The 27,783-nt window shown below is 66.1% G+C and overlaps 20 protein-coding genes across 20 annotated transcripts; 10 read left to right on the top strand and 10 right to left on the bottom strand.

The window, feature by feature from the left end:
• Window positions 1-289: 289 nt before the first annotated feature.
• MICPUN_86170 (predicted protein) lies at window positions 290-1,165 on the top strand (the record flags this gene model as incomplete). Its single annotated transcript, XM_002505174.1, has 2 exons — window positions 290-366; window positions 511-1,165. Coding segments are annotated over 2 exons (732 nt in total), but the record flags the coding sequence as incomplete, so codon positions are not given.
• A 179-nt stretch (window positions 1,166-1,344) lies between these two features.
• On the top strand, window positions 1,345-3,538 carry MICPUN_53376 (predicted protein; the record flags this gene model as incomplete). Its single annotated transcript, XM_002505173.1, has 1 exon — window positions 1,345-3,538. A coding segment is annotated over one exon (2,194 nt), but the record flags the coding sequence as incomplete, so codon positions are not given.
• Window positions 3,539-3,584: 46 nt separating this feature from the next.
• MICPUN_53375 (predicted protein) lies at window positions 3,585-4,481 on the bottom strand (the record flags this gene model as incomplete). The annotated part of the gene is made up of 1 exon (XM_002504868.1): window positions 3,585-4,481. One exon carries the CDS (start codon window positions 4,479-4,481, stop codon window positions 3,585-3,587), a length of 897 nt encoding a protein of 298 aa, XP_002504914.1.
• Window positions 4,482-4,777: 296 nt separating this feature from the next.
• MICPUN_53374 (predicted protein) lies at window positions 4,778-5,333 on the bottom strand. The gene is made up of 2 exons (XM_002504867.1): window positions 5,232-5,333; window positions 4,778-5,109 (listed from the first exon to the last, which is right to left on the bottom strand). The coding sequence occupies exons 1-2, from the start codon at window positions 5,315-5,317 to the stop codon at window positions 4,854-4,856; spliced, it is 342 nt and encodes a 113-aa protein (XP_002504913.1). The 5' UTR covers window positions 5,318-5,333; the 3' UTR covers window positions 4,778-4,853.
• Window positions 5,334-5,670: 337 nt separating this feature from the next.
• Window positions 5,671-6,540, top strand: MICPUN_70546 (predicted protein; the record flags this gene model as incomplete). The annotated part of the gene is made up of 2 exons (XM_002505172.1): window positions 5,671-5,838; window positions 5,980-6,540. Coding segments are annotated over 2 exons (729 nt in total), but the record flags the coding sequence as incomplete, so codon positions are not given.
• A 558-nt stretch (window positions 6,541-7,098) lies between these two features.
• MICPUN_95446 (aminotransferase) lies at window positions 7,099-8,490 on the top strand (the record flags this gene model as incomplete). Its single annotated transcript, XM_002505171.1, has 1 exon — window positions 7,099-8,490. One exon carries the CDS (start codon window positions 7,099-7,101, stop codon window positions 8,395-8,397), a length of 1,299 nt encoding a protein of 432 aa, XP_002505217.1. The 3' UTR covers window positions 8,398-8,490.
• A 103-nt stretch (window positions 8,491-8,593) lies between these two features.
• On the bottom strand, window positions 8,594-9,266 carry MICPUN_72752 (predicted protein; the record flags this gene model as incomplete). Its single annotated transcript, XM_002504866.1, has 2 exons — window positions 8,594-8,900; window positions 9,072-9,266. Coding segments are annotated over 2 exons (502 nt in total), but the record flags the coding sequence as incomplete, so codon positions are not given.
• A 423-nt stretch (window positions 9,267-9,689) lies between these two features.
• Window positions 9,690-10,874, top strand: MICPUN_98066 (predicted protein; the record flags this gene model as incomplete). The annotated part of the gene is made up of 2 exons (XM_002505170.1): window positions 9,690-10,484; window positions 10,587-10,874. The coding sequence occupies 2 exons, from the start codon at window positions 9,690-9,692 to the stop codon at window positions 10,872-10,874; spliced, it is 1,083 nt and encodes a 360-aa protein (XP_002505216.1).
• A 145-nt stretch (window positions 10,875-11,019) lies between these two features.
• On the bottom strand, window positions 11,020-11,757 carry MICPUN_86671 (predicted protein; the record flags this gene model as incomplete). The annotated part of the gene is made up of 1 exon (XM_002504865.1): window positions 11,020-11,757. The coding sequence occupies one exon, from the start codon at window positions 11,755-11,757 to the stop codon at window positions 11,020-11,022; it is 738 nt and encodes a 245-aa protein (XP_002504911.1).
• Window positions 11,758-11,993: 236 nt separating this feature from the next.
• On the top strand, window positions 11,994-12,947 carry MICPUN_109148 (predicted protein). Its single transcript, XM_002505169.1, has 2 exons — window positions 11,994-12,069; window positions 12,194-12,947. Exons 1-2 carry the CDS (start codon window positions 12,054-12,056, stop codon window positions 12,913-12,915), a joined length of 738 nt encoding a protein of 245 aa, XP_002505215.1. The 5' UTR covers window positions 11,994-12,053; the 3' UTR covers window positions 12,916-12,947.
• Window positions 12,948-13,068: 121 nt separating this feature from the next.
• MICPUN_113340 (hypothetical protein) lies at window positions 13,069-14,439 on the top strand (the record flags this gene model as incomplete). The annotated part of the gene is made up of 2 exons (XM_002505168.1): window positions 13,069-13,149; window positions 13,240-14,439. The coding sequence occupies 2 exons, from the start codon at window positions 13,069-13,071 to the stop codon at window positions 14,437-14,439; spliced, it is 1,281 nt and encodes a 426-aa protein (XP_002505214.1).
• On the bottom strand, window positions 14,410-14,965 carry MICPUN_109147 (H+-or Na+-translocating f-type, v-type and A-type ATPase superfamily). Its single transcript, XM_002504864.1, has one exon. It carries the CDS (start codon window positions 14,909-14,911, stop codon window positions 14,519-14,521), a length of 393 nt encoding a protein of 130 aa, XP_002504910.1. The 5' UTR covers window positions 14,912-14,965; the 3' UTR covers window positions 14,410-14,518.
• A 120-nt stretch (window positions 14,966-15,085) lies between these two features.
• MICPUN_62491 (predicted protein) lies at window positions 15,086-16,490 on the top strand. Its single transcript, XM_002505167.1, has one exon. It carries the CDS (start codon window positions 15,112-15,114, stop codon window positions 16,420-16,422), a length of 1,311 nt encoding a protein of 436 aa, XP_002505213.1. The 5' UTR covers window positions 15,086-15,111; the 3' UTR covers window positions 16,423-16,490.
• Window positions 16,491-16,496: 6 nt separating this feature from the next.
• Window positions 16,497-18,612, bottom strand: MICPUN_62490 (predicted protein; the record flags this gene model as incomplete). The annotated part of the gene is made up of 2 exons (XM_002504863.1): window positions 16,497-18,365; window positions 18,490-18,612. 2 exons carry the CDS (start codon window positions 18,610-18,612, stop codon window positions 16,497-16,499), a joined length of 1,992 nt encoding a protein of 663 aa, XP_002504909.1.
• A 100-nt stretch (window positions 18,613-18,712) lies between these two features.
• MICPUN_86547 (NURF complex component) lies at window positions 18,713-19,999 on the bottom strand (the record flags this gene model as incomplete). Its single annotated transcript, XM_002504862.1, has 1 exon — window positions 18,713-19,999. One exon carries the CDS (start codon window positions 19,997-19,999, stop codon window positions 18,713-18,715), a length of 1,287 nt encoding a protein of 428 aa, XP_002504908.1.
• Window positions 20,000-20,494: 495 nt separating this feature from the next.
• Window positions 20,495-21,862, top strand: MICPUN_86679 (predicted protein; the record flags this gene model as incomplete). The annotated part of the gene is made up of 1 exon (XM_002505166.1): window positions 20,495-21,862. The coding sequence occupies one exon, from the start codon at window positions 20,495-20,497 to the stop codon at window positions 21,860-21,862; it is 1,368 nt and encodes a 455-aa protein (XP_002505212.1).
• Window positions 21,863-22,009: 147 nt separating this feature from the next.
• Window positions 22,010-22,597, bottom strand: MICPUN_62487 (predicted protein; the record flags this gene model as incomplete). Its single annotated transcript, XM_002504861.1, has 1 exon — window positions 22,010-22,597. The coding sequence occupies one exon, from the start codon at window positions 22,595-22,597 to the stop codon at window positions 22,010-22,012; it is 588 nt and encodes a 195-aa protein (XP_002504907.1).
• Window positions 22,598-22,758: 161 nt separating this feature from the next.
• On the bottom strand, window positions 22,759-23,610 carry MICPUN_62486 (predicted protein; the record flags this gene model as incomplete). Its single annotated transcript, XM_002504860.1, has 1 exon — window positions 22,759-23,610. One exon carries the CDS (start codon window positions 23,608-23,610, stop codon window positions 22,759-22,761), a length of 852 nt encoding a protein of 283 aa, XP_002504906.1.
• Window positions 23,611-24,175: 565 nt separating this feature from the next.
• Window positions 24,176-24,805, top strand: MICPUN_76417 (predicted protein; the record flags this gene model as incomplete). The annotated part of the gene is made up of 1 exon (XM_002505165.1): window positions 24,176-24,805. A coding segment is annotated over one exon (630 nt), but the record flags the coding sequence as incomplete, so codon positions are not given.
• A 59-nt stretch (window positions 24,806-24,864) lies between these two features.
• On the bottom strand, window positions 24,865-27,645 carry MICPUN_62484 (predicted protein; the record flags this gene model as incomplete). Its single annotated transcript, XM_002504859.1, has 3 exons — window positions 24,865-27,005; window positions 27,418-27,469; window positions 27,603-27,645. The coding sequence occupies 3 exons, from the start codon at window positions 27,643-27,645 to the stop codon at window positions 24,971-24,973; spliced, it is 2,130 nt and encodes a 709-aa protein (XP_002504905.1). The 3' UTR covers window positions 24,865-24,970.
• Between the last annotated feature and the right edge of the window lie 138 nt (window positions 27,646-27,783).

Genomic DNA, 27,783 nt, shown 5'->3' with positions numbered 1-27,783 from the left:
TCCCCCGAGTTGCTCACGTTTCCGCCCCCCGGCCCCGTATCCCCGACGCAGTGAAGAGGAGGACGACCAGGACGACGTTCACACTCCCGTGAAGATCCGGCCCGAGGACGAGGCCCCGGACAGCCCGCTGGGACCTCCCCCCACGCCCTTTTCCCCCGGCGGGCGCCAGTCGGTGTTCTACAGCAAGCTCACCACGCACGAGCACCAGAGGTTGCGGGAGTTTCGCGCGCTGCTCAACAAGAGCGCGCGGGAGGACCCCACGATCCTATCGACCCCGGCGCTGAAGAGGTTCGCGAACGACGCCACGCTGTGCAGATACCTCCGCGCCAGGGACTGGAACCTGAAGAGGGCGATGAAGATGCTCAAGTGCGTCCCCGGACGAACCCCGCTCGCGCCCGACGAACCCAAATTCCTCAACCGGGACGATCGAAAAACCAAAAAAAGCCAATCCCCTCCCACTCACCGCGCGTCCCCCGATCCATCCATCCATCCATCCATCCATCCATCCAGGGCCTCGCTGCAGTGGCGCAAGGTGGCCCGCCCCGAGTTCATCACCTGGGACGACGTGAAGAAGGAGGGCGAGGAGGGCAAGCAGTACCTCGCCGGCAGGGACAGGCACGGCCGAGCGGTGCTCATTGCTCGGCCGGGTCGCGACGGCGGCAGAGAGCAGGCTTCGCACGTTCGCTTCCTCATCTACACCCTGGAGCACGCCACGTGGAGCGACACCGCGGAGGAGGACCTGCCGTTGGGCGCGCACGCGGAGCACACTGGCGAGAAGCTCGTCGTGTTGATCAACTTCACCGGCTGGACGCTGGCGACGGCGCCGCCGATGAAGACGGCGCGGGAGACGCTCGCCATCTTGCAGGAGCACTACCCCGAGCGACTGGCGGTGGCGGTGTGCTACAACCCGCCGTGGATCTTCGCCGTGTTCTGGAAGGCGATATCGCCGTTCATCGACCCGAACACCTACCGCAAGATCCGGTTCGTCAACCCCAAGCGGGAGAAGGAGGTGCGGCGGATGCGGCAGATGTTTGACATGTCGTGCGTCGACGAGGACCTGGGCGGCGACAGGTCAAACGCGTTCGACGCGCGCGCGTTCGGGGACAAGATGCGGGTGTTCGACGCGAGGAAGGCGGCGGTGCTCAAGGCGAAGGCGATGAGGTGACCGAGGTTTGGTTGGACTATTGTAATTTAAGATGACACGTTTGCAAGCGACGCGCGGCGAGGGTGGAGTTCATCACTGACCTAAAATTCCAGCTCAGACAGAGATTCGGACGATATTCCCCACACACATGCGTGCGGGGCGTTCCTCCCCCACGCCGTGAGACGACTCTCTCGGCAGCGATGCCGGGCGATAAAGGTCGCGATGGATCACCCGCACGCGACAAGTGGCAGCGCGCGATCTCCAAGGTTGCCGCGTCGACCGCCATCGCCGAGGAAACCGCCGCCGGGGAGCGATTCGCGAGGATCGTGTTGGAGCGAACCTTCGTGGACACGGTGAACAACGAGCGAGCGTTCCTGGCGGCGTTTGGGCAGAGGAGCCTGCACAACCAGCTGTCGTCGAAGAGCCTCAAGGTGGATTCGGGGCGGGACCTCGAGACGGAGCTTGAAGATGCCGGGACCGCCGACGGGGGCGCGCCCTCCACCCCGGGTGTCGACCCGAATGGAGTGAGCCCACCCGATGACAAAGCCGAGCGCGTGGCTCGCTTGGTGAAGGTGCAGAAGAGCTTGAAAGGGGACGGATTCGCCGTGTGCTCGGCGTATAGCCGTAACTTCGAGTACGACCCGAACCTTACGTTCAAGGTCAGTCAGTTCGCTCGCACCCTGTTCTACGAGTGCATCCCACCGGGACTCAACTGGTTCGTCTGCGTTGGGACCGAGATGTTGTTCTTTGAGCACACCTTCAAGGAGGCCACGTGCAGCGCGTCCGCGCGCGGATTCATATTGCCCATTTTCATTTTCTTGCCTATTAAGCCCCTCTTCAAGCGCCTGTGCCAGTTCTTTGGGACCATGGAGGGGCAGCCGGGCTTTTTCTTCTTCTTCTTTTATTTCTTCGGCTTCTGGTGTTTCTTTCCGATATGCGCAGTGGCGCTCAGCGCGGAAGTCCGAGAGTACATCGAACCGCTGGAGCTAGTGCCCATGCTCGTACTGCAATGCGGTCGCATGCTATGCATCTCTTGCAAGTACGCTCTGCTGCCGGAATCCTACGTGAACGACCGCTTCGGGAAAATGTACCGTCCAATGAAGGTCACCGACATGGGCCGCACTCTGGTTGCCGGCGGCTGGAACAAGGCCAAAGACGAAGAACACTTCGACATGCTCAAGATGGAACTCGAAAACGCCTGCATCCAGGCCGACGTCGATCTCAGCAACACGGAAATCAACGTGGGCAGCGCGGAGGCGGCGGCAGTCATCAGGTTTCGCTCCCGAGGAATCGGAGAGCGGTCGAGAGCAAGCGCAGGTAAGGCTCCCGAGGTTGTCTCAGGGAAGGAGTTGCTCGCCGCGCTCACGGATGTGCACATGGGCGCTCCGATGCCTCCATACATGGAACCGGGCATCATGTTATTCGCAGTGCTTTTCTCATTGACGTCGCCGATCATGCGGGCCTGGTGCGGGCGACCGATGTTCGGCGCGACGCATCTGAGCAAAGCCGCGTCCGCCTTTCTGATGATGTACTCATGGTTCATCTTCGCAAATAACATGACATTTTCGGCATCTGGGGCGTGGCACTACAAACGTCAGTACAACGCGATGTTGGCTCTGAACAACATGGTGCGCTTCCCAGGTGAGCCTTTGATTAACTTTTTGCCAGATGTGCCCCTCGGGCCCAAGGGCAAAGTCTCGCCCGATCAGGAGCCCGCCGAGCTTAGGCAGCTGCGGCAGAAAGTGGCTCAGAAGCCGGATTTGGCGTTCATCGTGGACCTGAAGGACCCCGCGAGTTGCCTGTGCTGGTCGCTGGTGCGAAGATCACTGAGGCACATTGGATCGTCCTGGGGCCGGCGTATGAATGCGTACTCGGTCATATTCTTGATGATGTCGTTCGCGTCCGCGGGCATGCTGCTGATGCTCTACTACGGCGCCGACCAATTCGATCACAGGCTCGCGACGTCGGGGTCGTTCTACGTGCTGTCCATCTGCATATCCTTCCTTGTTTGTACAACCGTGATCGAGGCTTCGGCGATTAATGAGATGGTGCCCAAGCTCCGGTCTTGGCTGAAGCGCGAGACCGTGGCCATTGCGGCACAGATGGCGTACCTCGACGTTCCGAAGGTTCGAACCGATGCCGACTGCAAGGAGGAAGAGCAGCTGCGCAGCGCGCACAGGCTGATCGAGAGCGTCGAGCAGTACATCCTGGTGGAGGAGGAGCAGAGCGAACCGGTGGAGGTGTTCTTCAAGGTGCACGCCACTCCCGCGGCGGTGACGTTCGTGGTGTCCTCGCTGCTGTCCATGCTCCTGATTGCCATGCAGCGAGGGTTTACCATGATGGATTCGGAGGGGTGGTCGTACAGCGGACCGCAAGGGCAGTTCACGAGGGATCCGACTGTCGAACCGTAACCTATTTATTTATAAAAGTAGCACTGAATTCAACCCGGCGTCGTCTGTTCGCCACCTCCACCCCTCCCGATGAGCTCCACCGGTCCCGTGCTGTCGACGAAGTAATCGCCTATCTTGCGCTTACCTCCCTGTCCCAGCACCTCCACGTACAGCGACTGCGGCACGACCCGAAAGTCGAAGCTCACCCGAGTCCGTCCCGTGTCGTTTGGCTTGGTCACGTGCCTGCAGTTGTGCCCGTCGAACATCAGGAACTCACCGGGTTCCATGTCCACCGGATGGAAATCCCCGAGCTCCGGGTCGCTCTCCACCCACAGCGCGCTGTTCCCCGCCACTGCGGTCACCGGCACCCAGAAGTTGATCTCCGCGGGTTGGTGTCGAGGGTAGTCTCGGTCCCTGTGCAGCGCGATCGTGGGCGCCACGGACGGCATGGCGATCCGTAGCGTCGGCGGGCACTGGTATACCACTCCAGCCGGGTCCCCGCAGAGCGGCGCCACCTCTTCGCGGACGAATCGCGCGTATGTCTCCATGAACGCGATCCACTCCGGCGTCGTCTGGAAAGCCTTGAAGGATCTCCGTTCCTCGCCCGGCCGCATGGCGAGCCTCCACTCCGGCGGCATCTTCCATCCGGCGTGCCTGAACGCGTGCATGATCTTGCCAAACCTCGGGGCCGTGGCGGGTAGTGCGCCCGTCGGTCCGACGTCGTGGATCATCTCCAGCGGGCCGTCCCCGGGCGAACCCTCGGGCCACGCGGGCTGCTTCACGAGCGCGCGAATCAGCTCGTCGAACCGATACGCGTCCGTGCGGTACCGAGGGCGGCGCTCGCGCCTGAGGTCCGAGAGCCACGCCGGCACCTGGACGTCCAGCACATCCGCGGTGGTCTCCGATACCACCGCCTTCGGGGGCTCACGGCTGGCCGACGCGCCCATACCTATACCTAGCTCCCGGCGGGCGTTACCACGTAAACTCCGTCTGAAGTCGACCACACACTGATGATTCCGTACGACCAGGTCGGCCGAGGTTTATCCCGACCGATCAGGGAGGGGATAGGACGAGGGCGGGGGGGGTTCCCGCGCGGGTTCCGGGCGGTTCGCGGCGCGGTGTCGATTCGACGCATCTCGGGTCGCGCCGTCGGCGATGGGGGCGAACCCCGAGGGCGAACCCCGGGGCCCGACCGGGGCGGCGAGGAGGGGGGAAAACGTGCTGACTCATCTCGCCGTGCAGCTTTCCAACTCAACCCACGGGGGCATGGCTTTACAACAGGACATCTCGACTACGCGCCCACCGTCTGAACGACCGTCTCACTTGTTCACGATGTTCTTGATGAAGAGGTCGGATCCGATGACCAGAGAGAGCACCGCGGTGGCGATCACGAGCGAGCCGCCGACGAGCACGTAGAGCGCGGTCTCCTCATCCACGTCGTCGCCGAGCTCGGCGAGCTGGAACATCGCGTCCTGCGCCTGGGCGGGCATGGCCGCGAAGAGTCCCGCGGCGCCCGCGGTGAGCGCGACGGGCGCGACGGTCTCCTTCTTAGTAGCCTTGGCGACGGGATTGGCGCTGCGAATCGGGGTCGGGACGGTCGCGCGATGTCAGGGGACGCGCCGGACGGGGTCGGGTCGACGGACGGGGAAATCTGGCTGGCGCGATCGTTCGTTGGATTTTTCCCGATGGGCTCTCACCTGGCGACAACCTTGGCGCGGCGGATGGTGCGGCGGGCAACCTTGGGCGCCGCGACGACCTTGTTGAGGGCGAGAACTTGGCTCATTGTATGGTGCGTTCGGTGTATTGCGAGTCGCGTCGCGCGTCGCTTAATGGTCGCGCAACCGGTTTCGTTATTGGCTCCGCTATCCTTCCAGTCACCAGCAGACCAGCCGGGCTGGGAGAATCTGACGAGGCGACGGAGCCCCGGTGCGACAGCCAAAATCTTCCACTGCGTCGCGGCGCGGTCTCCTTCCACCACCGGCGATGGCGGCGAGCGACGGCCACGCCCACGTCGACGACGCCACTCCACCCGTCGATGAGGTCCCCGCACCCTCCGTCGCGGACGTCGACGCCTGTCGCTGCGCCGCCTGGCACGCCCTCGGGGACCTGTCCTCGCACACCTTCGCGCATCGGCACCTGGCCCTCCCGCCCGACTTTGTGGCGTACCTCCTCGAAGACGGCCTGTCGTTAGCCGCGGACTCGCAGGCGATGCCCGCGAGGATCCGGCCCGACATTGCCGAACAGATGGAGAGCGCCTTCACGCTCAGCGACGAGGAGGACGACGCGGGCGTCGCCGACGCACGCGTCGTGAGCGACTCGGGTGGGATGTCGTTCGAGCAACTTCGCGCCACCTTGGGCGGCGGCGGCGGCGGTTCGGACTCGTCGGACGGTGAGTCATCGGACGAGGGGGAGGGCGACGTCCGTCCCGGCGTCGCGCCCGTGCAGCACTTCCCCGAGCTGGAGGACGCGATGAGGGAGGCGATCGAGTCACTGGGCGGCGCGGTGACCCCGAAGCTCACGTGGTCGTCGCCGAAGGATGCGGTGTGGATGGCCACCACCAACGACACCCGGTGCCAAAACCCCGCGGAGGTGATGCTTCTCCTCAAGGCGTCGGATGCGGTGGCATACGACCTTCAGGACGCGTACGCGCAGTGCGTGGACGCCTCCGAGAGCTCGAGCGCGGCGCTGACGACGGGCGTCGTGCTGACCCTGAGGAAGTGGGCGGGCCTGTCGCCGAGCATGGAGTTCCGGTGCTTCGTGCGGCGGGGTAACCTGCGCGGCGTGTGCCAGAGGGACGTCGCCAACTTTTATCCCTTCTTGCCGGAGCAGGTCGGTCAGATCGAGGAGGCCATCGCGGTGTTCTGGCAGGAGAACGTGCACGGCGTGTTCCCCGTCGTCGACTACGTCATGGACGTGTACGTGACGAGTAGGAAAAAGGTGAAGATAGTCGACTTTAACCCGTACGGCGGGGCGACGCTGCCGCTGCTGTTCGACTGGAACGAGCTGGACGCGCCGCCTGGGGGACACGACCGCGAGGGGCTGGACGGGGACGGGGACGGGGACGGGGACGGGGACGGGGGCGGTTTCACGGATGATTTGGAGTTTCGGGTCGTCGAGTCGCAGGGTCACATTCGACCCGCGCCGCAGCTGGGGGTCCCGTTCGACATGTACGACAGGTCCGCGGACGGTGCGCTCGCGAACTTCGTGGAGCAGCAGCGGCGGCGTCAGGAGGCCGCCGCCGAGACGGCTGGGACAGCCCCGTAGCGCGTAGCTCATAGCACTAAACGCAGTTGGCAAATCGCAGTTGGCACCGCCACCGCCCGAAAATATCTCCTGACGCGTTTTGCGCGATACAGTTAAGATACGGTCCCCCGAGCGGCCACAGCTCCGCGCACGGCACGCGACGCCCCACGCGTCGGCGCGTCCATGCGCGCGAGCGTCTGCATCCCAGGCATCTCATCAGCGAGTGCGAGCCTTCCTCGTTCGGTGCGCGGCCCGCGATCGGAAGCGCGTCGGCTGTCGTTACAAAGCCCGCGGGGCGCACGCATCCCTCGTGCCTCCGCCATGGACCAGGATCCCGCGCGCTTCCTCGGCGACGTCGCGAGGAGCCAGCAGGCCAACGCGGGCGCGAGCCAGGTATGGGCGGAGGTCACCGCGCTCTCCCGGCTCCCGGGCATCCTCGACCTCGGGCAGGGATGGCCGGACTTTGGCGCGGACATGACCGCCAGGGAGGCTGCGTCCCGGGCGCTCCTCGACGAGTCCGACCCGAGGAGTAACCAGTACTCCATGATCCCCGGCAGGCCCGAGCTCATCGCCGCCATCTCGAGGTACTACAGGGCCACCGGGAGCGCCGACGCGGTTCACGCCGACGGAGGCAACGTCCTCGTCACCAGCTCGGGAACCGAAGCGGTGTACGCGACCATGCAGGCGACGCTCTCCCCGGGGGACGAGTGCGTGTTCCTCGAGCCGTTCTTCCCGTGGTACATCAGCAACTGCGCCATCTTCGGCGCCACGCCGGTGGCGGTGCGAATGCGGGTATCGGAGGCGACGGGGCAGTACGACGTCGACTACGAAGCGCTGGAGAGGGCGCTGGCGTCGCCCAAGTGCAAGGTGCTCATACACAACTCGCCTCATAACCCCACCGGCAAGGTGTTCACCCGGGAGGAGAACGAGCGCATCGCGGCGATGTGCGTCGAGCACGACGTCATGTGCATCGCGGACGAGGTTTACGAGCGGTGCACCTTCGGCGGGTTCGACGGCGACGGGGGGCACGGCGACGGCGACGCGTTTCCCCGAATGATGGACTCGACGCGCATGGCTGACCGAACGGTGACCGTCGGCACCGCGTCCAAGCTCCTGGCGCTGACGGGTTGGAGGGTCGGCTGGATCACCGGCCCGCCCGCGGTGGTGGCGGGGGTGAAGACCATGAAGTCGTACACCACGTTCTGCGCCCCGACGCCCCTGCAGCTCGGCGTCGCGGCGGCGCTGAACAAGATTGCCGACGACGCCGAGGCTAACGGCGTCTCCGCGGTCACGTCCGATGAAGCAGCCGCCGCGATGGCCGAGAACGTCAGGGTGCTGTCCTCGGCGCTCACGGACGCGGGCCTGCGGGTGATCAGACCGGACGGCGGGTACTTCCTCGTCACCGACGTGTCCGATTTGGGGTTGACGTCGGTGGAGTACTGCAAGCGACTGGCGAATGAGGCGAAGGTGGCGTCCATACCGATGGTTGTCTTTTACGACCCGGGGGCGGATGGCGCGAGCGCGCCGGACAACTTCGTGAGGTTCGCGGTGTGTAAGAAGCCGGAGACGGTGCGGGCTTGCGCGGAGGCCATCCGCGCCAACCCCGTGCGGGGCGAGTGATCCCGGGGCGATGGATTCGGGATTCCGTTCGGTTCTTCGTGTTCGTCGGTTGATTGTCGTGTTGTCAACGCAGAGATTGATTGATTGTCGTTGTCAACGCGGACTAGCGCCTATCGTCCCCGCCTCGTTCACGCCGCCTTCGTCGCCTCCACGGCGGTGAGCATCCCGAACAGCGACGGCGTCGTCCCGACGATCGTCAGCCCCGCGCCCTCCACCAAACCCACCACGTCCTGGTTCCACGCGCATCCCTTGGCCAGCGCCTTGACGGGCGCGGCGACGGCGTCCTGATACGCCCCCAAAGGACCGATTTGGCTTCTGCTGTGCTCCACGAGCAGCGCGACGCCGCCGGGTTTGAGCACGCGACGCAACTCGGCGAGCGCCGTCTCCGGGTGCTCGAACACGCACAGGGAGAACGTGTCCACCACGCAGTCGAAGGTCGAGTCCGGGAACGGCAGGTTCTCGACGTCGGCCACGACGAACCGGACGGGAGGAGGCTTCGCCGCCTCCTCCTCGGCGCGTCGCTGCGCCGCCACCGCGGCGGCGACGGCGGTTTCGACCGCCTCGGGCGTGGCCTCCACCCCCGCGCCCGCCTGCAGCGCCGCCATCGCCATCGCCGCGGCGGCTGCCTCAGCGTCGGCCATCCTCCCCGCTTCGAACTCGGCGTTGGTCTGGACCCGGAACCCGAGCTCGTCGGCTCGTGTCCTGGCCTCGTTGAGCATCCCGCCGCTAATGTCCACGGCGGTGAGGGACCGGATCGCGCCGCCCGCGCGGAGGTCGTACCCGGGAAGGTTCAGGCCCGTCCCGACGCCCAGTTCGAGCACGTCGCCCGTCGCGCGGGACGTGAGATCGCGGCGGGACTTCTCCAGGCCGAGGGTCTCCGCCGCGAACGCCCCGCCGTCCAGGTCGTCGTACGTCGCGGCGTACCCGTCGTAGGCCTTGGCGATGTCCTCGGTGTCCGCGCGCGCGGCGAGGGGCGCGGAGGCGCACGAGGCGGCGGCGCCGACGAGCAACCCGCGGCGATCGAGGGTCGGGGCTTCGCTCGTGCGCGGGTCCCGTCGCGCATCCTCGTCACGGGCCACGATGGGATCCGGTCGCGTGACCGAGCGCGCGACGGGCGCGCGACGGGACACGCGGCATTTGAGAGGGGCGCGCGTCGCCGGCCGAGACGTCGCGAGGGACGGCACCGGCGCCTGCGCCATCGGTTTCTGGCGACTCGACTGAGTGTTACCAGTACCTTGTAGGGCATCTTTGTTAAATTCGGGGGGCACGCAGCCATGGCGTCGGCGGGCGGGATGATGACGGTGGGACCGTGGTCGCCGCCCGCGTGGGCGGATTTCCCGGGCGCACCGACACGGCGGTACAACCTCGCGCGGACCCCGACCCCCGTACACCGATGGCACCTGCCGGGGACCCCCGACGGCTGCGAGGTGTACATCAAACGAGACGACCTCACCGGAATGCAGCTGTCGGGGAACAAGGTGAGGAAGCTGGAGTTCCTCCTGGCGGAGGCGATGGACGAAGACGCGGACTGCGTCATCACCATCGGAGGCGTGCAGAGCAACCACTGCAGGGCCACGGCCGTCGCGGCGCGGTACCTGGGCCTCGATTCCCACCTCATCCTTCGAGCGCCACAATCGATCGCCGAAACCGGGGACCCCGGGCTCGTGGGAAACCTCCTCGTGGAACGCGCCGTGGGCGCCAACATCCACCTGGTCACCAAGCGCGAGTACGCCGCGCACGGCAGCGTCGCGCTGGCCGAGAGCCTGCGACGCCGGCTCGAGCGCGAGGGTAAGCGCCCGTACGTCGTGCCCGTCGGCGGGAGCAACGCCATCGGGACGTGGGGATACGTCGACGCCATGGCGGAACTCGCAGCGCAAATGGGGGAGGATCACCCGCATCCGTTCACGGACATCGTCTTGGCGTGCGGCAGCGGCGGGACCGCCGCGGGGGTGGCGCTGGGCGCGGCGCTTTGTCCCGAGCTGCGCAGACCAAACGTCTGGGCGTACGGCGTGTGCGACACCCCAAAGTACTTTTACGAGTACGTCGGCGGGATCCTTCGCGACATGGGGGCGCCCGTGAAGGACATCGTGGGCGAGAGAATCGCCCCGGGGGGATCGTCGTCGTCGTCGTCGGACGGGGTGACGGCGGCGGATGCGGGCGTGGTCGGCGGGGTTCTGCGGTGCGTCCAGGCGAAGGGCGCGGGATACGCGATGGCGACGGAGGAGGAGCTTGCGACGACGGCGGCAATCGCGAGAGCCACCGGCGTGCTGCTGGATCCCGTGTACTCGGGCAAGGCGGCGCACGGGCTGATTCGCGAGATGGCGCGGGATCCCGGGGCGTGGCAGGGGCGCAGGGTGTTGTTCGTACACACCGGCGGCGCGCTCGGCGTGTACGATAAGCTCGCGCAGCTGCAGCCGATCATGGAGGCGACGGCACCGTCTCGCAGGTTCGACGTCGCAGACGTGGAGACGGCGTGACGCGACGGCGCCAACCTCACACTCGAACGTTCGCGTGAATGAATTTGTTAAAGAATCGAATGAATCGTCCGTGCGACTGCGATGGCGCGTCGTCGCACGTACGTAAAGAATACGCGTGCGCGGCGGTGAACTCGAAGAGGTCAGCTCAGAAGTCGGTGGCTTTGTCGATTGACGCCCAGATGGAGTCCATGTCCCTGTTGGCGTCGATGGCCACGCACTTCTTCTTGCCGTAGTGCTTGAGCACGGGCACGGTCTGCTTGTGGTAGGCGTCGAGGCGGGAGACGAGCGCCTCCGCGGTGTCGTCGCTGCGCTGCATGAGCGCCTCGCCGGTCTCGTCGTCCTTCATCCACTTCGTCTTGTCCTTTTCCTTGTTCAGATCCTTCCCGCCGAGCTTGGCCAGCGACTTGGGCGGGTTGAACTTGACGTGGTAGGACCTGCCGGAGGACTTGTGCACCCACCTGCCGCAGATGCGCTCGGTGAGCACCGCGTCGGGAACCGAGAGCTCGATCACCCTGGACACCGCCTCGCCCGTCTTGGCGAGCTCCTTGTCGAGCATCTTGGACTGCGCGAGAGTCCTGGGGAAGCCGTCGAGGATGAAGCCGTCCACGCAGTCCTTCTCCTTGATGCGATCGGCGATGATGCCGACGACGATCTCGTCCGTGACCAAAGCGCCGGAATCCATCGCGGCCTTGGCCTTCTTCCCAACCTCAGTGCCCGCGGCGACCGCAGCGCGGAGCATGTCGCCGGTGGAAAGCTGCGGGATGCTCAGCTTGTCGACGATCTTCGGGGCGTGCGTTCCTTTACCCGCCCCCGGGGGGCCGAATAGGATCAAGATGTTCCTGGACTTGGCCGAGTACTTGGCGTCTGCTTGGCTGGTGAACATGTTGCCGCTGGATCTCATGTTGGGCTCAGAGGAGCCCTTGGACAGGCAGGGACCCATGACTGTCGGTTGGTGCGCGCGATGAGTCGCGTGAGCGCGAGTCGTGTGGCGGCGGTTTCCTCGATCGGAAAAGTTCCCTTTTGACGACACGCGGCGCGGTCCACGAACCGCCGCCCTAAAAACCGCCCCGATTCTGAACGCGCGACTCACAACTGTAGCCAAGGGTCGGGGGTCGGGGGTGACACCTGAGCGCGGTCGCACCCGAGCGCGATACAGGGAGACAGAGACGACCCGAGGCCATGTCCATATACATAGGTACGCCGAAACCCATCCATCCCGACGCGACCCGCCGCGCCCCATTCCCGGTGCCCACTCCAGATCGGATCTCTGAAGAACCGAAACCTCCCGCCGCTGACCCGCACCGCGCCCTCCTCACCAGGCGGTCTACCTCCGCACGTGGACGAGGATCGCATCGTGGATCCGTTCAAGAAGTTCGGCCCGGTGACGTGTCGCCTCTGCGCGGGCTTCGCGTTCATCGACTACCCCGAGCAGCACATGGCGGACGTCGCGATGGACCACATCCGGCCCGCGGTGGCCAACGACGGAAACCTGGGGGGATACCCCGGCGTCACGCTGTCGTGGGGCAAGCGCTCGATCGTGCTCAAGTACCAGGAGGAACTCGCGGAGAAGAAGAGGCGGGATCGGGAGCGCGAGGAGAGGCGGGATCGGGAGCGCGAGGAGAGGCGCGAGCGAAAGGCGGCGAGAAGGCGCCGGCGGAGCCGAAGCCGCGAAGGTCACGGGGGCAGGAGCCGAAGCCGGGACAAAAGTCGGGGGGGCAGGAGCCGGAGCCGGGGCAGGAACGGCGGGGACCGGGGCCGATCCGGCGCGAGGTCGTCGTCGTCGGAGTCCTCCTCGGAGTCGGATTCAGAGTCGGATTCAGAGTCGGAGTCGAGGAGGCGAAAAAAGCGACGGAGGCGTAATAAAAAGCGAAGGAGGTCGAGGAGCGCGAGCTCGTCGCGGGGAAGCGGCGAGACGAGGCGCAGGCGGAAGCACCGGAGGCATCGCAAGCGTCGACGCCGGTCGAGGTCGAGGTCGAGGTCGAGGTCGAGGTCGAGGCCCAGGAGTCGTAGTCCGGAGAGGACGCGCGACGACGGGGACTAAAACTAGGCTTGTTACAAACGTGGCGGTGTTTGATGACGAGGAAAAATCCTCCCGCCACCGGCTCCAACTTAAAACACGTACCGTCTCGAGCTCGCCCGGGTTCGGCCGCGCAGTTCGGAGACCCGCGCGGTCGGGTTCGCACGCGTCGACGCGATGGGCGCGGCACACATAGAGCACAGCTTCTTCCCGTGGGAGGAGACCAACCTGCACAGGCTGCACTGGGAAGGCGACAAGGTGCGTTTCCCGATTTAGCCCCGAGCGAATCGTTCCCAGAGCCTTGGCGCCCCGACGCGACTCACGACGCCCGCCCCTCCTCGCTCGCAGATGTTCGTCATGGCCGAGGTGGCGACCCTGCTCTTTGAGGAGAGCCCGGTGATGTTCGCCAAGTTCCTCCGCGCCAACCAGTACCCGCGAAAGCACACGGTGGAGCGCTCCGTCGTCGACAAGTGCGCCGCGCTCGGCATCTCCGGCGAGACGTCGTCGGGGGGTTCCGTCGGCGTCACGCTGCTCCCCGCCACGACGGTCGAGGCGTGCCTCTTCGACCGCAGGCGCAACGATCTCGTCAAGCCGTTCAAGCTCTCCCTGCTCAACCTCGCGTCCCAGGAAGCCGAGCGACACATCGCGGCGGGTCACTTCGAACTCGCGCTGCCCGTCGCCCTCGACGTGGTCCGTCGCGGCCAGGACATTTACCCGCCCAAGCCCAAGGCGCCACCCGCGGTGGAACTCTTCCCCGCGTACCTCCTCGCCGCCGAGGCCAACGCTGGGGTCGGCCGCGCGAACGCGGCGGAGGATTTCCTGGGCCTCGCGCGGTGGCTCGCCCTCGGAAACCCCGAGTTGGTCGGCGACGAGGCTCTGGCGAGGATGCACGAGCTCTTCGGCGATCTGCGATCGTCGCAGCGCAGGATGGACGAAGCCGCCGCCGCCTTTGCCGAGGAGACGTACCACCGCGCCAGCGCGCACGGCCCGGAGGACGTGCGCACCACCTTCGGGTACCTGCGTCTCGCGCGTTGCTTCGAAAACACGGGCGATCACGGCAAGTGCGTCGCGTTTTGCCGAACCGTCTGTGACGTGTGGTTGGAGGCGACGGTGGCATCCAACCTGGGCGCTGCGCTGGGCGAGGGAGTCAAACGGACGCTGGCCACCACGCCCCTGAACGCGCCGCTGCCGCTGCGGAAGAAGCAGACGCTAGAGGGCGTGGACGAGCTGATGTGGGCGCGGAACGTGCTGATGAGAGGGGACTCGCGAGGAGACGGATCCGTGGGTGACGCCGTTTGCGCGGCGGATGCGTCGCTCGCGGCGGGGTGCGCGCTGCTGGGTCTCGTCGCGACTGGGGGTTCGGACGCGGCGGCGACGCTGGCGAGGGCGACGACGCTGGTGGAGGAGGCGCTCGGCGAGTACCCGGCGGCGGAGACCGAGCGGGTGGGCCTGGCGGAGCGGGCGCTGGCGGCGGCCGCCGCGGCGATGGACGGTGTCGTGGACGGCGATGGACGGTCGCGAAGGACGTCAATTTCTAACGTAAGGTGAACCGCGCTGATCTCGCCCGAGCCCGCGGTCCGCTCCCGCGGCCGTTCGTCTCTACGTCTCCCCCGTCTACCCGCGTCGTTCACCTGGCGCCGGTGGCCGTCGTCGTCGCCGCCGCGTCCTCCGCGCCCATGAGGTGGTGCACCCTCTGCAGCACCGAGTCCTTCGTGGCGTCGTACGGCCTGTCCTTGGACGGGATCTCGAGCACCGCCGGGATGGGCTTGTCGTACTCGTTCACCAGGTACCGTATGCTATCCGCGGCGAACTGCGATATCAGCACCACCGCGACGTCCTCCCTCGACGTCATCTCCTTGAACGCCTCCTCGATCTGTTTCGTCGTGGTCTTGTCCCCCACGACGAGGTAGTTGGTCCTGCGTCGCACGTCCACCTCGCCGACGCCCGCGAGGAGGAAGCCGGTGACGGTGTCCTCGTCGCCTATGACCGAGATGAGCGCGCCCTTGCCCTCGGTCGCCATGGCGTGGCGCGGATACTCGAACCCGGCTCGGGTCAGCGCCGAAACCCGAGCTCGCGACGCGCCCCGCGCGGCGGAAGTGCGACGGAACTCGGGGCGCCCCTCTGGTAGGATCTGGTTTTTTTGGGTCTTCGCCAGCCTCGATGTTAACTCCAAACCCGTCAGAACTCTCGCGCACGGACGGAGTCGAAGGCGGGGAGACGATGGGGGCGATCGGCGATAGCTCCGCGCTCACCACCGCGCAGCTCACGACTGTGGCGGAGATCATGGTCGCGGGAGCGTTCTTCTCCACCCTCGGCTCGCTCGTCATCATCACCGTCTTCCTCAACAGCCCCGAGCTGCGAAAATCGTTCGCGTTCCAGCTCGTCTTCGGCCTCGCGCTCGCGGAGCTGGGCAACTCGTTCTGGCCGTACTTCTTCATGCCGCGCGAGGGCGCCGCGTGCGAGTGCCAGGCGGTGCTGCTGCAGTTCTTCTCGTTCGCGTCCATAGCGTGGTCCGCGGTAATCGCCTGGACCCTCGAGATGGCCACAAACACCGAGCGCAAGCCGGGCGGTCCGTCGCCGTCTTCCCTCGCGTCTTCCGTCTTGGGCATCGGCGATCCGACCCGCGTACCGGACGTTCGCAAGTTCCACGTCGCGGTGTGGTCCACCTCGTTCGTCTTGGTCCTCGTCCCCTGGGCCGCCGGCGTGTACGGACCCGCGGGTGCGTGGTGCTGGATAGATCCGAGGCACGGCGCCGAGGCGCACGCGCTTCGTCTGGTGTGCTTCTACCTGCCCCTGTGGTGCGTCGTGGGGTTTCAGATCAGGACCTACCGCCGGGTGTACTTGAGGCTAAGGCGCGTGGCGTCGCTGGCGGCGGCGACGGCGGCGGTGCGGGCGGACATGCGGCGCGAGGCGAGGGAACGCGACGCGGCGAGGATATCAAACGCAGACGAAAAAACGCAAACGGGGCTCGAGACGAATGCCGATTCGTCCGTCCCTGATGACGCGACTACTCCCGCGACTCCCGGAGGCGAGACGGCGAAGGACGAGGACGAGATCGACGTGGAGGCGACGCTGAGGCGGTTGCTGCGCAGACTCGGCGCGTACCCCGCGGTCCTCATTGTCGCCTGGACGTTTCCGACGATCAACCGACTCAACAATTACGTCCAGGGCGCAAAGACGGGCCAGGGCGATGACTACACGCTGTACGTGTTGATGGCGCTCGGCATGAGCACGCAGGGCGTGGGCAACGCGGTGGTGTACGGCATGTCCGGCGCGGTGCGGCGCGAGGCGGCCGTCTTACTGGAGCGGTGGACCGGGGCGAGGTTCGGGGGGGGTCCGTTTGGTCGGTGGGGACGGGGGAGCGCCGCGGGCGGTCTCGCGAGGTTGGCGAGGGAGGGCGAGCGAGGGACGGAGATGAGCGCGAGGCGGGCGGCGTCCCCCGCCGTCGCGAACGCCGAGGAGGGCGGCGATGCAGGGCCGGGCGACGAGGGACGCGAAGTTCTGTTGGAGGTGGACGAATCCTTGAAGTGAGTCGGTCTCTCGAGTAAGAGTTTCGTCTTGCGTAAAATTTCGTGAAATCACTGCTCCTAACTGGGACTAATAAATCACTGCGACTCCAGCCCGATCCACGACATCAGCGACCGCCGCGCCGTCGCGCCGCCCTCGCCCCCGCCCGTTCGCGGCGGCGAAATCACGCCCCGCGTCCCCGCCAGCACCGCCAGCGTGGATTTTCTCACCGTCGTGCGCTTCGCCGGAGACGCCGGAGACGCGGCTTTGACGTTTTCCCGCTCAATCTCGTTCACCGCGCGGTGCACAACCGGCGACAGCCTCGCGCGCATGAAATCCACCGAAGGGTCCGGGGTCTCGCCTCCTCCTCCTCCTGTTTTGCCTCCTCCTGTTTTGCCTCGAGCTCCTCCGTCGTCCTCCTCGTCCACCAGCGCGGCGCGTCCCCTCGGCCCTTTCGCCTTTTTCCGACCAGTCGTCGCCGCCTCCGACTTGGCCGTGGCGGATTCCAACCGACGCCTCTTCCCATTCGCCCCCGAGAAACGCGGATCCGCGGAGAGCCAACCGCGAATCACGGGATTAAACGCGGGCGCGGGCGCGGGCGTGCGTGCCTCCACCTTACCGGGAAACTTCTCCCCCGATTTCCCAACCGCGCCTTCCCTCCTCTCCTCGACGGGGGGCGTAGCGCCAACCGCCGGCGCCGCCGCCGCGGATCTCCTCGCCTCGACGCGTTCCCTCGCCTCCAGCGTCAGGTCGTGCTCGGCCCGATCCGCGTCCTGCGCGCCGAACATGCTCGCCCGTCGCCGGAGGGGCGAGCCGACGCCCGCGCCGCCGTGCTCCGTCGCGGCAGCCACCGCCGCCGCGAGCGCATCCGACGCGGCTTGACCGACCGCCTCGTTAATTGTCGCCTGACGGACACGACGCCTAAGCTGTTTCGCACCAGGTAACTCATCGTGAAGGTACCGCTTCGCCGCCGGCTCCGTCGCCGCCAGCCGCGTCGCCTGCGTCGCCTCCTCCTCCGGCTGCGTTGTCGCCACCACCTCCAGCTGCGCCGCCGCCTCAGCCGCGAGGACGCCCAGCTCGTCCCACCTGGGCTGCGCGAGCGCCTCGCGGTGACGCGCGCGGTGCGCGGTGGCAAACCCGGGGAAGCGAACAACGTCCGCGTCGTCGTCGCCGCTCCCATTCGCCTTTGTCGCCGCCGGGGTCCCCGCGGTGGCACCCATCACCGCGTTCGCCGCGCCGGAGATGGACCTCAGCACCCTACCCACGAGACCCACTCCCGGCGCAGCAGCTCGCGCGGGTACGTCGCCAGCTGTGCCGTCGACGCGTTCGTCCGACGCCCCATTTCGCCCCGCCTGTTGGACCTTTCGCCACCTCGAACGCGTTCGCCGCGGAGAGAAGACGCCCCCCGCCGCCGCCAACGCCTCCGCCGCGCCCGCCGCGCCGCGCGGAGGCTGGCGTCCGTCGCGTCCATCGTCGTCCGTCGCGTCTTCCGGCGCGAGCTGCGTCGGGGCGATGTCCTCGACGACGGGCGTCGGGCGGCCGGCGGCGAGTGCGCGCGGCGCGGCGAGCTCGCGTACATCTGCTCGGAGTTGGTGGTGTATGGAGCGAATCTGCTCGGAGTATTTCACGTCGGCGGGACGCCTCGGGGAGACGACGCGGGTGCGCGCGGGTGCGTCTCGTTCGTCGTCGTCGTCGGTGGCGGCGGGTGGGGTGGCGGTGGCGATCGCGGCGAGGCCGCGCGTCTGCGGGTCGGGTTTGACGCCCGCGTAGACGACCTTAAACTCCTCATCCTCATCCTCGTCGTCGTCGTCGTCCGAGCCGGAGTCCTCGAGCGCCGGGCCTTTTTGCTTCTGGAGCCAATCGCCCTGCGACGCGAGCTGCTGCGAGGGTCTGGCGACGCCTTTCGCCGCGGGAGCCTGCTCGGAGTTGGACGGCGACGCGTCGGGAGTCTCATCCAGAGGGATAGCCTGCGATGTGGATGCCGTCGGGGGATGTTTAGTGGGGTTCGCGAAGCGGGTCGTAGCCTCGGCGGGTCCGATGTTGGCACCCCGCCAACGGCTCTCGCAACGCTTCGGGGGATCTTGCGCGCACCGTGCTGAGGTTGCCCCATCCGGGCAGGGAGTTGAGTAATTCGTATTGAGCCGCGGGGATGCGGTTGTCCTTGTCGAACTGCGCCTTGTTCCACGGCTCTTGTGGGTGCGCCGCGGCGGCCATGGTGGCTCGCGCGTTGTGCAATTTGAAGATGGGGCTCCGGAGACATCGGTTTTCGCCCGAAAAAAAAAGTCACTAAGCGATGGTATTTCAAGCGTCGCGCTCACGCCTTCTTGGCTTCCGCCTTCTTGTCCTGCTCCTCTAAGTAACTCTCGTCGGCGTAGATGTTCTCCGCCATCTGCCAGATCTGCAGGATGTTATCCTCGGCGACGGAGGCCACGACCCAGTCGTCGTTGGGGTTGTAGGCAAAGTCGCTGATCTTGGACGTGTGCCCGCCGTGGATGAAGAGCAGCTCGGGGGGACCGTCCTCGGCATCCTCCGGGGACTGCTCGTCCCCGATGCGGCTCAGGTCCCACACCATGAGCCTGCGGTCCGCGCCGCACGACGAGAGGATCGTCTCGTGCTTGGGCGACCAGCCAATCTGGAACACCTCCTCGGTGTGCGACGCGAAGGTGTGCAGCCGGTTGTCGAGCTTCCTCAGGTCGAAGAGCGCGACGGTCTTGTCCGCGCTGCCGGTCGCGAGGACGTACTCGTTGAACGGGTTGAACGCCAGGCAGTTCACCTCAGCCTGGTGCGCCTCCACGCTGTTGAGACACGCGGCGTCGGGCGCCTTGCGGGTGTCCCAGAGCTTTAAGGATTTGTCGTCTCCGACCGATCCGAACATGTGCGGGAGCTGGCAGTGCCACGCCACGTCCTCCACGACGCCCAGGTGCCCGGTGTAGATGGCCTTGGCGTCCACGGTTCGCTCGCCCTTGCCCAGCGGGCCCTGCACGTCCCAGAGGCAGATCTGCGCGTCGTCCGAGCCGGACAGCAGGTGGCCAGCCTCGAAGGGCGACCACGAGAGTCCGTACCCTTCCGTCTTGTGGCCCTTGAGCCTGATGTCGGGGTTGCATCCGCCGTCCGCCGGGGGCTTGGACGGGTGCTTGCTGTAGTCGAACACGTAGACGTCGGCGCTGATGGTCTTGGTCGCGATGACGAACTCGTTCTGGGGGCAGTACCTGGCTCGGTTCACCTCGCCGTCGTGGTTGATGAGCTGGACGACCTGGACCTTCCCAGCGGATGCGCCGAAGCCGCCCACCTCGCCCTTGTCGTCGCCGCCGCGCGCGTCGACGTCGGCGTCCTCCAGCGGGAGCTGGACCTCGGCGCGCATGAGGTAGTTCTGCTCGTTCTCGGAGGTGTGCGTACCGAGGATGAGCTGCTGGATGCTGTAGTCCTTGCCGGCGGGCTCCTCGCGCTTGGGGAGCCACTGCACGGTGAGCGACGGCCATTCCAGCGCGTGCGTCACCACCAGATCGTAAAGAAAAGGGGTGTTCTTCTTCCAGATCTTGTACTCCTCGGCGATCATGCGCTCGTCTTGCTCGTCGGGGAACTCCTCATCGTTCGCGCCCATCGTGACACTTTGCCGCTCTTGTTTCTTCGCGAGGGTCCACCGTTGGCTCACGCGAGGCGCCGAAGGTGTTCGTCACTGGTTCACGCTGCGCGGGTGAACGTGCGGTTGGAACCTAACGTGGGTCCGACCGAATGAATCGAGCGCGCGTCTGCGTGAAGACGGGCGCCGTCCGCGTCGTCTGCGACGTGGGTAGTGCGAGATCCCTAAGTCCCGATCGCGCGCTCCTCTGCCCTTTTGAATTTTTTCCGAGTTGTTTGCGCGCTTGGGCCCGCATTTTTCCCAGTTTGCGGTTGCTAAACGTTACTTCTGACTGGATGTCCTGTGCGAAATAGGACGATGCTGTCGTCGGAATCTTGACAGCGGAACAGTCAGGAAAGCCTCCACGCCCATTCGTCGGCGATCCCGAGGATTTGAAAAAAAGCCTCGCCAGCCAGTTTTTCTCGATCACACGCACGGACGATGGCGCCCGACGCGACGATGGCGCCCGCCGACGACATGCTCCGCGAGCCCAACGGCGTGAGCGACGCCTCTCTCACCTTACAGCGCGCGGTCCTGGACTACTCCGCCAGGGATGAGCGGTTCGCACTGGACAAGAAGATCTACGGCCAGTACTTCCAGCTGTACTTCCAGAGGCTCATGCTCCTCGGGCCCCGGTTGAAGCAGGCGGTCGGCGCCAAGTGGCCGGGCGTGCCCGCGGTCAAGGTGCTCGACCTGAAGGAGGGCGAGGAGTGCGTGGTGATGGGCACCCTGTACAAGGACATGAAGCTCAAGCCCTCCATCCTCGACGAGTACGTCAAGGAGGCGGGCGCCAAGGCATCGGAGGTTGCCGCGAAGAAGTTCGTCTCCGACGACGACTCCTTGGTGCTCGAGGACGAGGGCGCGCGCGTGCGCCTGACGGGAAAGGGCGTCGCGGTCGACTGTTTCGTCACCGGCGTCGTCCTCGCGGTCAAAGGGCGCGTGGTCGCCAACGGAGAGTTCGAAGTAGACGAGATCTGCTACCCGGCACCAGCGCCGCAGGCGACCCGACCGAGCGCAACCGACGAGGCCTCGTCCGCGGGGCGCCACGTGCTCCTGTGCTCGGGCCTGCGCGTCGGGGACGACGCCGCGTCCTCCGCGCTCAACCTCGAGCTCATGTGTGACTACGTCACCGGCAACCTCGGAGGCGCCAACGAGCAAGGCGTCGCCGCGTCCATCGCTCGCGTGGTCATCTGCGGCGGCGCGCTACCCGAGGTGGACGTCCCCGCACAGTCCCTCGACGGCCGCGCGCAGGCGGCGGTGGCCCGGCCCCTGCGTCAGCTCGACGTCCTCCTCACCACGCTCGCGGCGTCGGTTCCCGTCGACCTGATGCCCGGCGACGGCGATCCCACGAACCAGGCGCTTCCCCAGCAGCCGCTTCACCCGTGCCTCTTCCCGGAGGCGAAGCGGTTCTCGCCGCACACGTTCGCGTCGTGCACCAACCCGCACGACTTTACCATCGGCGGGGTGGACTTCTTGGGCACCGCGGGCCAGAACGTGTCCAACCTGGCGGCGTACACGAACGTCGTCAAGGGCGGCGCGGGCGGCGACGACGACGCGGGGGAGGCGCTCGACCTGATGGAGGCTACCGTTCGGTGGCAGCACGTGGCGCCGTCCGCGCCGGACACGCTCGCGTGCTACCCCTACAAGGACAGGGACCCGTTCTTCATCGAGCGATCGCCGCACGTGTACTTCGCCGGGATGCAGCCCGCGTTCGGGTGCAGGAAGGTGAGGGTGGGTGACGCGGAGACGGTGTGCGTGTCGGTGCCGGATTTTTCAAAGACGAGCGCCGTCGTGCTGCTCGACGTGGACACGTTGGAGTGTCACCCGGTGACGTTCGGGCGGTGAGGGAGACGAATGTGTGCTCCTTTCCCCCACCACGAGACAGAGAGGCGCGCGTGTTCGGGTGAAGTAGTAATCTAATCGATGCGAGTGAACGTTTCATCACGAAAGAATCGGGGGCTATGACTGGCGGCGGCGGCGTTAGCACCGGCGTTAGCACCGCGCCCAGCATCGGTTGCACTCCCCCGCGCAGTTCAACCCCTGCGCGGCGCAGTCGAGGTTGTTGCCGAGCACCTGCGGCACCCTGTTGATGTAGTTCCTGAAGTTCTTGGTGTTGGGCTTCATGAAGCACGTCTTCTGGATGTGCGCCACGTTCACCTTGAGCCGGGTCTCGACGTCGCACCCGAGCACCTCGGGGACCTTCCCGAGGACCTTCTCCGCGAGGTCCGGCAGCTCGATGCCGATCTCGAGGAGGTACGCGATGCGCGCCTCGACGTCCTCCACCTCCGGCACCTCCTCCACCTTCTCGTTGCGCCAGTAGGTCTGACCGCCCCATCCGAAAGCGCGGATCATGGTCTTGTCCGCCTTGTCCTCGTCCATCCCGAGCTCGCCCACGAGGATGGAGCGGCACGACTCCCACTTGCCGAGGTCCTCGCCGCTCAGCTTCGCGGCGACGTCCTCGGCGGTGACGACCGCGCGGACGGGGGGGGCGAGCGTGGGTCGCGCGCGGCGCTCGGAGAGGCGCGCGCGGCGCGGCGCGAGGGCCGGGGCGCCGAGGCGGGCGACGATCGACGCGGACATGCGTTCAACGCGGCGCGGGTCTGGCGCGCGAGGAGACGGGCGACGTGGCCAAGTTCCCGAGACGACGTCAGCCGCTCGTTTGCCAGCAGTTTGCAAAGTGTTCCGCGATGATGTGTGTTTCGAGGGGTGGTGCTATCATCCATAATAATAAGGCGCGACGGTCAGCCCCGGAAGATCCCGTGGTGCGTGGCGCCCTCTATGAGAAAGGTGAGCATCAGCCCCACCATCGCCGCCCGACCGTTCCACGTCTCCGCCGTCGCCCCGAACCCCAACCGGCCCAAGGGCGTGTCCCTTCCCGGCAACCCGGTTGTGTCGATGGATCGCGGGTCGCAGAGGTACTGCCGGCCCGCCTTGGCCCGTGGCTCCGGCCTCCACTTCGCGAACCCCGTCCCCTCGTACGGGGTCTCCTTCGGGTCCGCCATGATCATCGGCGCCAGGGTCCCCGCGATGACCAGTGAGGCGATGGTGAACGACACTCCGTGGCTGAGGTTGTACGCGAGCTGGGTGGTGAAGGACTTTCCGGTGAAGATCTCGGTGAGCGCGGCGGTGAAGAAGCCGAACATGGCGACTCTGCCGTTGACAACCTCGGGTACGCACCCGTCCACGGCGAAGAGCAGCTGCGCGTCCGCGCTGAACGCCCTCTCCAACAGGCCGTCGCCCGCGGGGGCCGGGGTGGACGGGGCTCCCATCGCCGCCCGGGCCTGTTCGTTGTTCCGCTCGATCTCCGCCCAGTCGATCTCGTTGTCCCTCGCGCGACCGGCGGGCGCGGCGGGCGCGGGCGCGGACGCCGCCGCGGGGCTCTGCGCGGGCGCGGCGGGCGCCGGCGCGGCGGGCGCCGGGGCGGATCCTCCCTCGTTCTCCTTGCGACGGCTCTTCTCTTTTCGCTTCTTCCTGCCCGCCATGGCGACGATGGACGCGGGCGCGCGGGTCCTCCCCGAGCCGCGCACCGCGCGAGGCGCCAGGGACCCGAGGCTCGCGCCGGGGAGCACGCTTCTTGCCGCGAACGTGTGCATCGCTTCGATCGAACGAGGGATGGGTCGAGTGCGGCGGCCGTTTGTGGCGCGAGACCCTATCCTTTATCCGCCGATTGGGCGAAGTTCGTTTGAGGAAGGCGCCCGCCGAAAAGTGCGAGCACTGTCCGTGGGCCCTCCATACTCTGAGCGTTTGCGGTTGTGGGGAGCCGGTGGGGCTCGTTTCGCGGCGGGTGTCGCCATGGCGCCGTTCGAGACCTCGATGGGAGAGGACTTCCAGAGGGGGAACATCGCCAAGGCCAAGACCCAGGTCGGGTTCAAGGCCGCGGTGTCCACCCGCGCCGAGGAGTTGTTCAAGGAGAGGACAATCGGGCTGAAGACCAAGGAGGAGTTCGCGGGCACGAAGAGCGCCATCGACGCTGACCTCAACGAGGAGAAGGAGCGCGCGAAACGCGAAGCGGACGAGAGCGAAGTTCGAAGGCTTGACGAGCGGCGGAAGAAGAAGAAGAAGAAGGCGAGTGCCGCCGCGGCCAAGCTCAGCTTCGCGGACGACGACGAGGTCGAGGATGAAAACGAAGGAGGCGGATCCAAGGAGGGCGACGCCAAGGACGGCTCGAGGTTCGGGAAGCTGGGAAAGAACCCCGCGGTGAAGGCGGACTTTCTTCCAGATCGTGACAGAGAGCTCGAGGACGCCAAGGAGGCTATCCGGCTCAAAGAGGAGTACCGCGCGGCGATGAAGGCCAAGCTGGAATCGAGCTTCGACCTCCACTTCCTCTACTGGCAGTCGCGCGGCATGCTCGGGCAGGACGTGCGCAAGATCAAGTGCGTAATGTCCGTCAAGTACGGAGATTCCGTCGCCGACCTGCTCAACCGTTTCAGGGACGATAACCACAGGGAGTACCCCGAGCTCGCGCACCTCACGGGGGAGCAGTGCATGTTTGCGAAGGAGGGGCTCATTGTGCCGGGCCACCACACGTGGTTTGAGCTCATAAACACGGGCTGCGTGGTTCAGGACAAGGACGTGTTCAAGGACCTCGACTCCCCTAAATTCGTCACAGACAAGGACAAGGCGAACGAGAGGAAGGCTGGGATCGAGGTCAAGGAGTCGCTCAAGCTCTACTCGTACTTGGACGCGGGATGTGTCATGGACAGGAAGTGGTTCGATCGGAACAGCAAGACGTTTCCGATGTGCAAGTGGGAGGTGTACAACCCGCGGAAAGATTACCGAACCGCCTTCGTCGGCGACGCCGGGCCGGCGGTGGTCAACACCGAGCACGTCTCGTGAGTTGGCGATACGTTTTAAAACGTTTACTTTCGTAATCGAAAAGGGTCCCTTGCACTTTCTAGTAAATAGTCGACGTCCCCGGGGCTAATAAACTGCTAAAGTTACACGTTGTGGCTCCTACTTCTTGAGCTTGAGGATGGCGGCGGTGGCCGCCTCCGTGAGGGTGGTGTTGTTCGCCTCGGCGTACGCCTTGAGCACCTCGAACGCCTCGCGCTCGATCATCACGCGGGGCAGGCGGCCCGCGGGGACGGCGGCGGCGGCGGCGGCGGCGGGAACCGCGGCGGGCGCAGCCGCAGCCTTGGCGGCGGCGGGCAGGCCCTTGTAGCTCTCCTGCGCATCCTTGATGGCCTTGAAGCCCACGCGGTTGGCCCAGTCGCCGAAGCGCTCGTCGGCGTTCTTGCCAGTCTTGAACGCGTAGAAGATGGGCTCGAAGAAGGTCTCGAAGTCGCCCTCCTTCACCTTATCCGCGTACGGCTCCGCGAGCTTCAGCAGGTTGGAAGTGCCACCCATCCAAATCTGGTAGGAACCCGGGCCATCGCCGACGAAACCGAGCTCAGCCTGGTACGGCCTGGCGCACCCGTTGGGGCAGCCCGTCATGCGGATCAGGAACTGCTCGTCCGCGGGGAGGCCCACCTTGTTCATGACGTCGCGAAGGCGCTTGTTGATGTCGGGCAGCCCGCGCTCAGCCTCGGTGATGGCGAGGCCGCAGAGGGGCAGCGCGGGGCACGCGATGGAGATCTGGTCGAGCGCGTCAATCTCGCTCGCGTCCTTGACGCCCGCGGCGGTGAGCGTCGCGACGATATCCGACTTCCACGCCGGGTCGATGTCGGTGAGGAGGAGGTCCTGGTTGGCGGTGAGTCGAACCGGGAGCTCGTAGCGCTCGATGACGGCGCGAAGCGCCTTCTTGGCGTCGCCTCTGAGACGCCCATTGACGACGTGCACGCCGTACCAGAGCTTACCGTCGCCCTGCTCGTTCCAGCCGTGGTAGGTGGGCATGGTGAACGGGGGAAGGTCGGCGAGGGGCTGGAAAGCCTTGCCCATGTACTGCTCAGTCACCGCCTTGAACTTCTCCACGCCCCAGGCGTGAATGAGGTACTTGAGGCGGGACTGCTTGCGATCGTCGCGGCGGCCGTAGTCGCGCTGGGCGCACGCGATCGCCTTGACCGCGTAAAGGATGTCGTCCTTGCCGACGAAACCGAGCGCGGACGCGAGCCTGGGGAAAGTGTCGTTGTTGCGGTGCGAGCGGCCCATGCCGCCGCCGGCGTAGACGTTGTAACCGACGTGCTCGCCATTCTTCATCACGACGCAGATGCCGATGTCGTTGGTCAAAAAGTCGATGTGGTTATCCCCGGGGACGGTGACGCCGATCTTGAACTTGCGGGGCAGGAACTGGGTGCCGTAGATGGGTTCGGGGGAGCCCTCAAAGTTGGTCCCGAACCTGTTGTCGTTCCTGCATGCCACCACCTCCGGCTTCTCGACGGTGAGAACCTGCTCGCCGTCCAGCCACACGTCGTAGTAGGCGCCCGACTGGGGCGCGAGGAGGTCCCCGATGTCCTTCGCGAGCTCCTGCGCGATGGCGTACTCGGGTTTGAAGTTCTTGGCGTAAGGCGCCGGCGACGCCATGACGTTGCGGTTGATGTCTCCGCACGCGCCCAACGTGCTGCCCATGTTGCGAATCACAGCCTGGAAGGTGGACTTGAGGTCGGTCTTCAGGATGCCATGCAGCTGGTACGTCTGCCTGGTCGTCAGACGGAGCGTGCCGTTGCCGTGGGAGTCCGCGAGGTCGTCCATGGTGAGGTAGAGCTTGTTCGGGACGGTGCCCGCGGGCTGCTTGGTTCGCATCATGAACTGGTAAAATTTCCCGGCGCCGAATGCGCGCTTCTCGCGGTCGTCCTGCTGGTACCCGCCGTGGAACTTGTACAGCTGCGCGGCATCTTCGGAGATGAACGGATCCTCGGTGGCGAGCTGCTCGATGAGGGGATGGCGGAGAAAGTCGGAGTTCTCCTTGATGTACTCAACCTTGGACCAGTTCTTCTCGCCCTCGTTGGCGGACTTCTTGCCGGAGGGGGTCGCGACGGCGACGATGGGGTTGGCGACGCGGCGCGCGACGGAGGCGCGCACGCGGGAGGCGCGCTTCACACCGTTCTGGGGCCTGAAGCCGACGAAGGCTGCGGATACGAGGAGGAGGGGGGACGGGGAGGGTCAGCGAGTGCTCGTTCGCCGTTTGGGAAAAAGCGCCGCCCGGAATATCTCGGAATTATCTCCCGGGGGCCGATCGGGGTCGCGCCGCGTCGCCTCGGGCCGAGGGCTCACCGTTGATGCCGGAGGCGGACGTCATCGCTGACATCTCACCACCTGTGAGTTTATTGCGTCCTGGGGGTCGAGCGGGGACGGGGCGGGCGAGGTCAGCGCGAGAGTCGTGGCGACGCCCAAGGGGGACGCGTCATCGCTAATCGGGGGGTTGGAAACCCCAGCGGGTCGGCCCTCCGGGGGCGACCTAGACGCCCGCTGGGGACGATGAAAGGTATCGGACGGGCCGAGATCGCCACCGGACATGCGCTCACCTGCTCTCGAGAGGACGAAACGCGACGGGCGATACTCTCGCCGACGCTTCTTCTGTCGATCGCGCGCGGAGGTTCCGACCCTTTCGTTCCCAAACGACCAACTGAAAAATCGCTTTATGTCATGCGGGGAAACGGGAGAAATGACTCAAGAAACCAGGGTCTAAAGCAAAAAGTTCTTCCCTGACTGCTCCCCATAGGCCCGGGTGCGGGCGCCTGTGGGCCCTCCATTCCGCCTCCGGCGGCTTCCAAAAAGCAGTTCGTCGCGCGCGCGTCCCTTCACTTTAGCAGTCACGGGCACGACCTACGCGGCCGAGCCTGACCTCTTCACGTCTGCTGCTTGCGACGCGAGAGACCCAACTCTGTTAC

This window comes from Micromonas commoda, chromosome 11 (assembly GCF_000090985.2).
Source record: "Micromonas commoda chromosome 11, complete sequence".
Lineage (NCBI taxonomy): Eukaryota > Viridiplantae > Chlorophyta > Mamiellophyceae > Mamiellales > Mamiellaceae > Micromonas > Micromonas commoda.
This window is presented reverse-complemented; position numbering and strand designations above follow the sequence as displayed.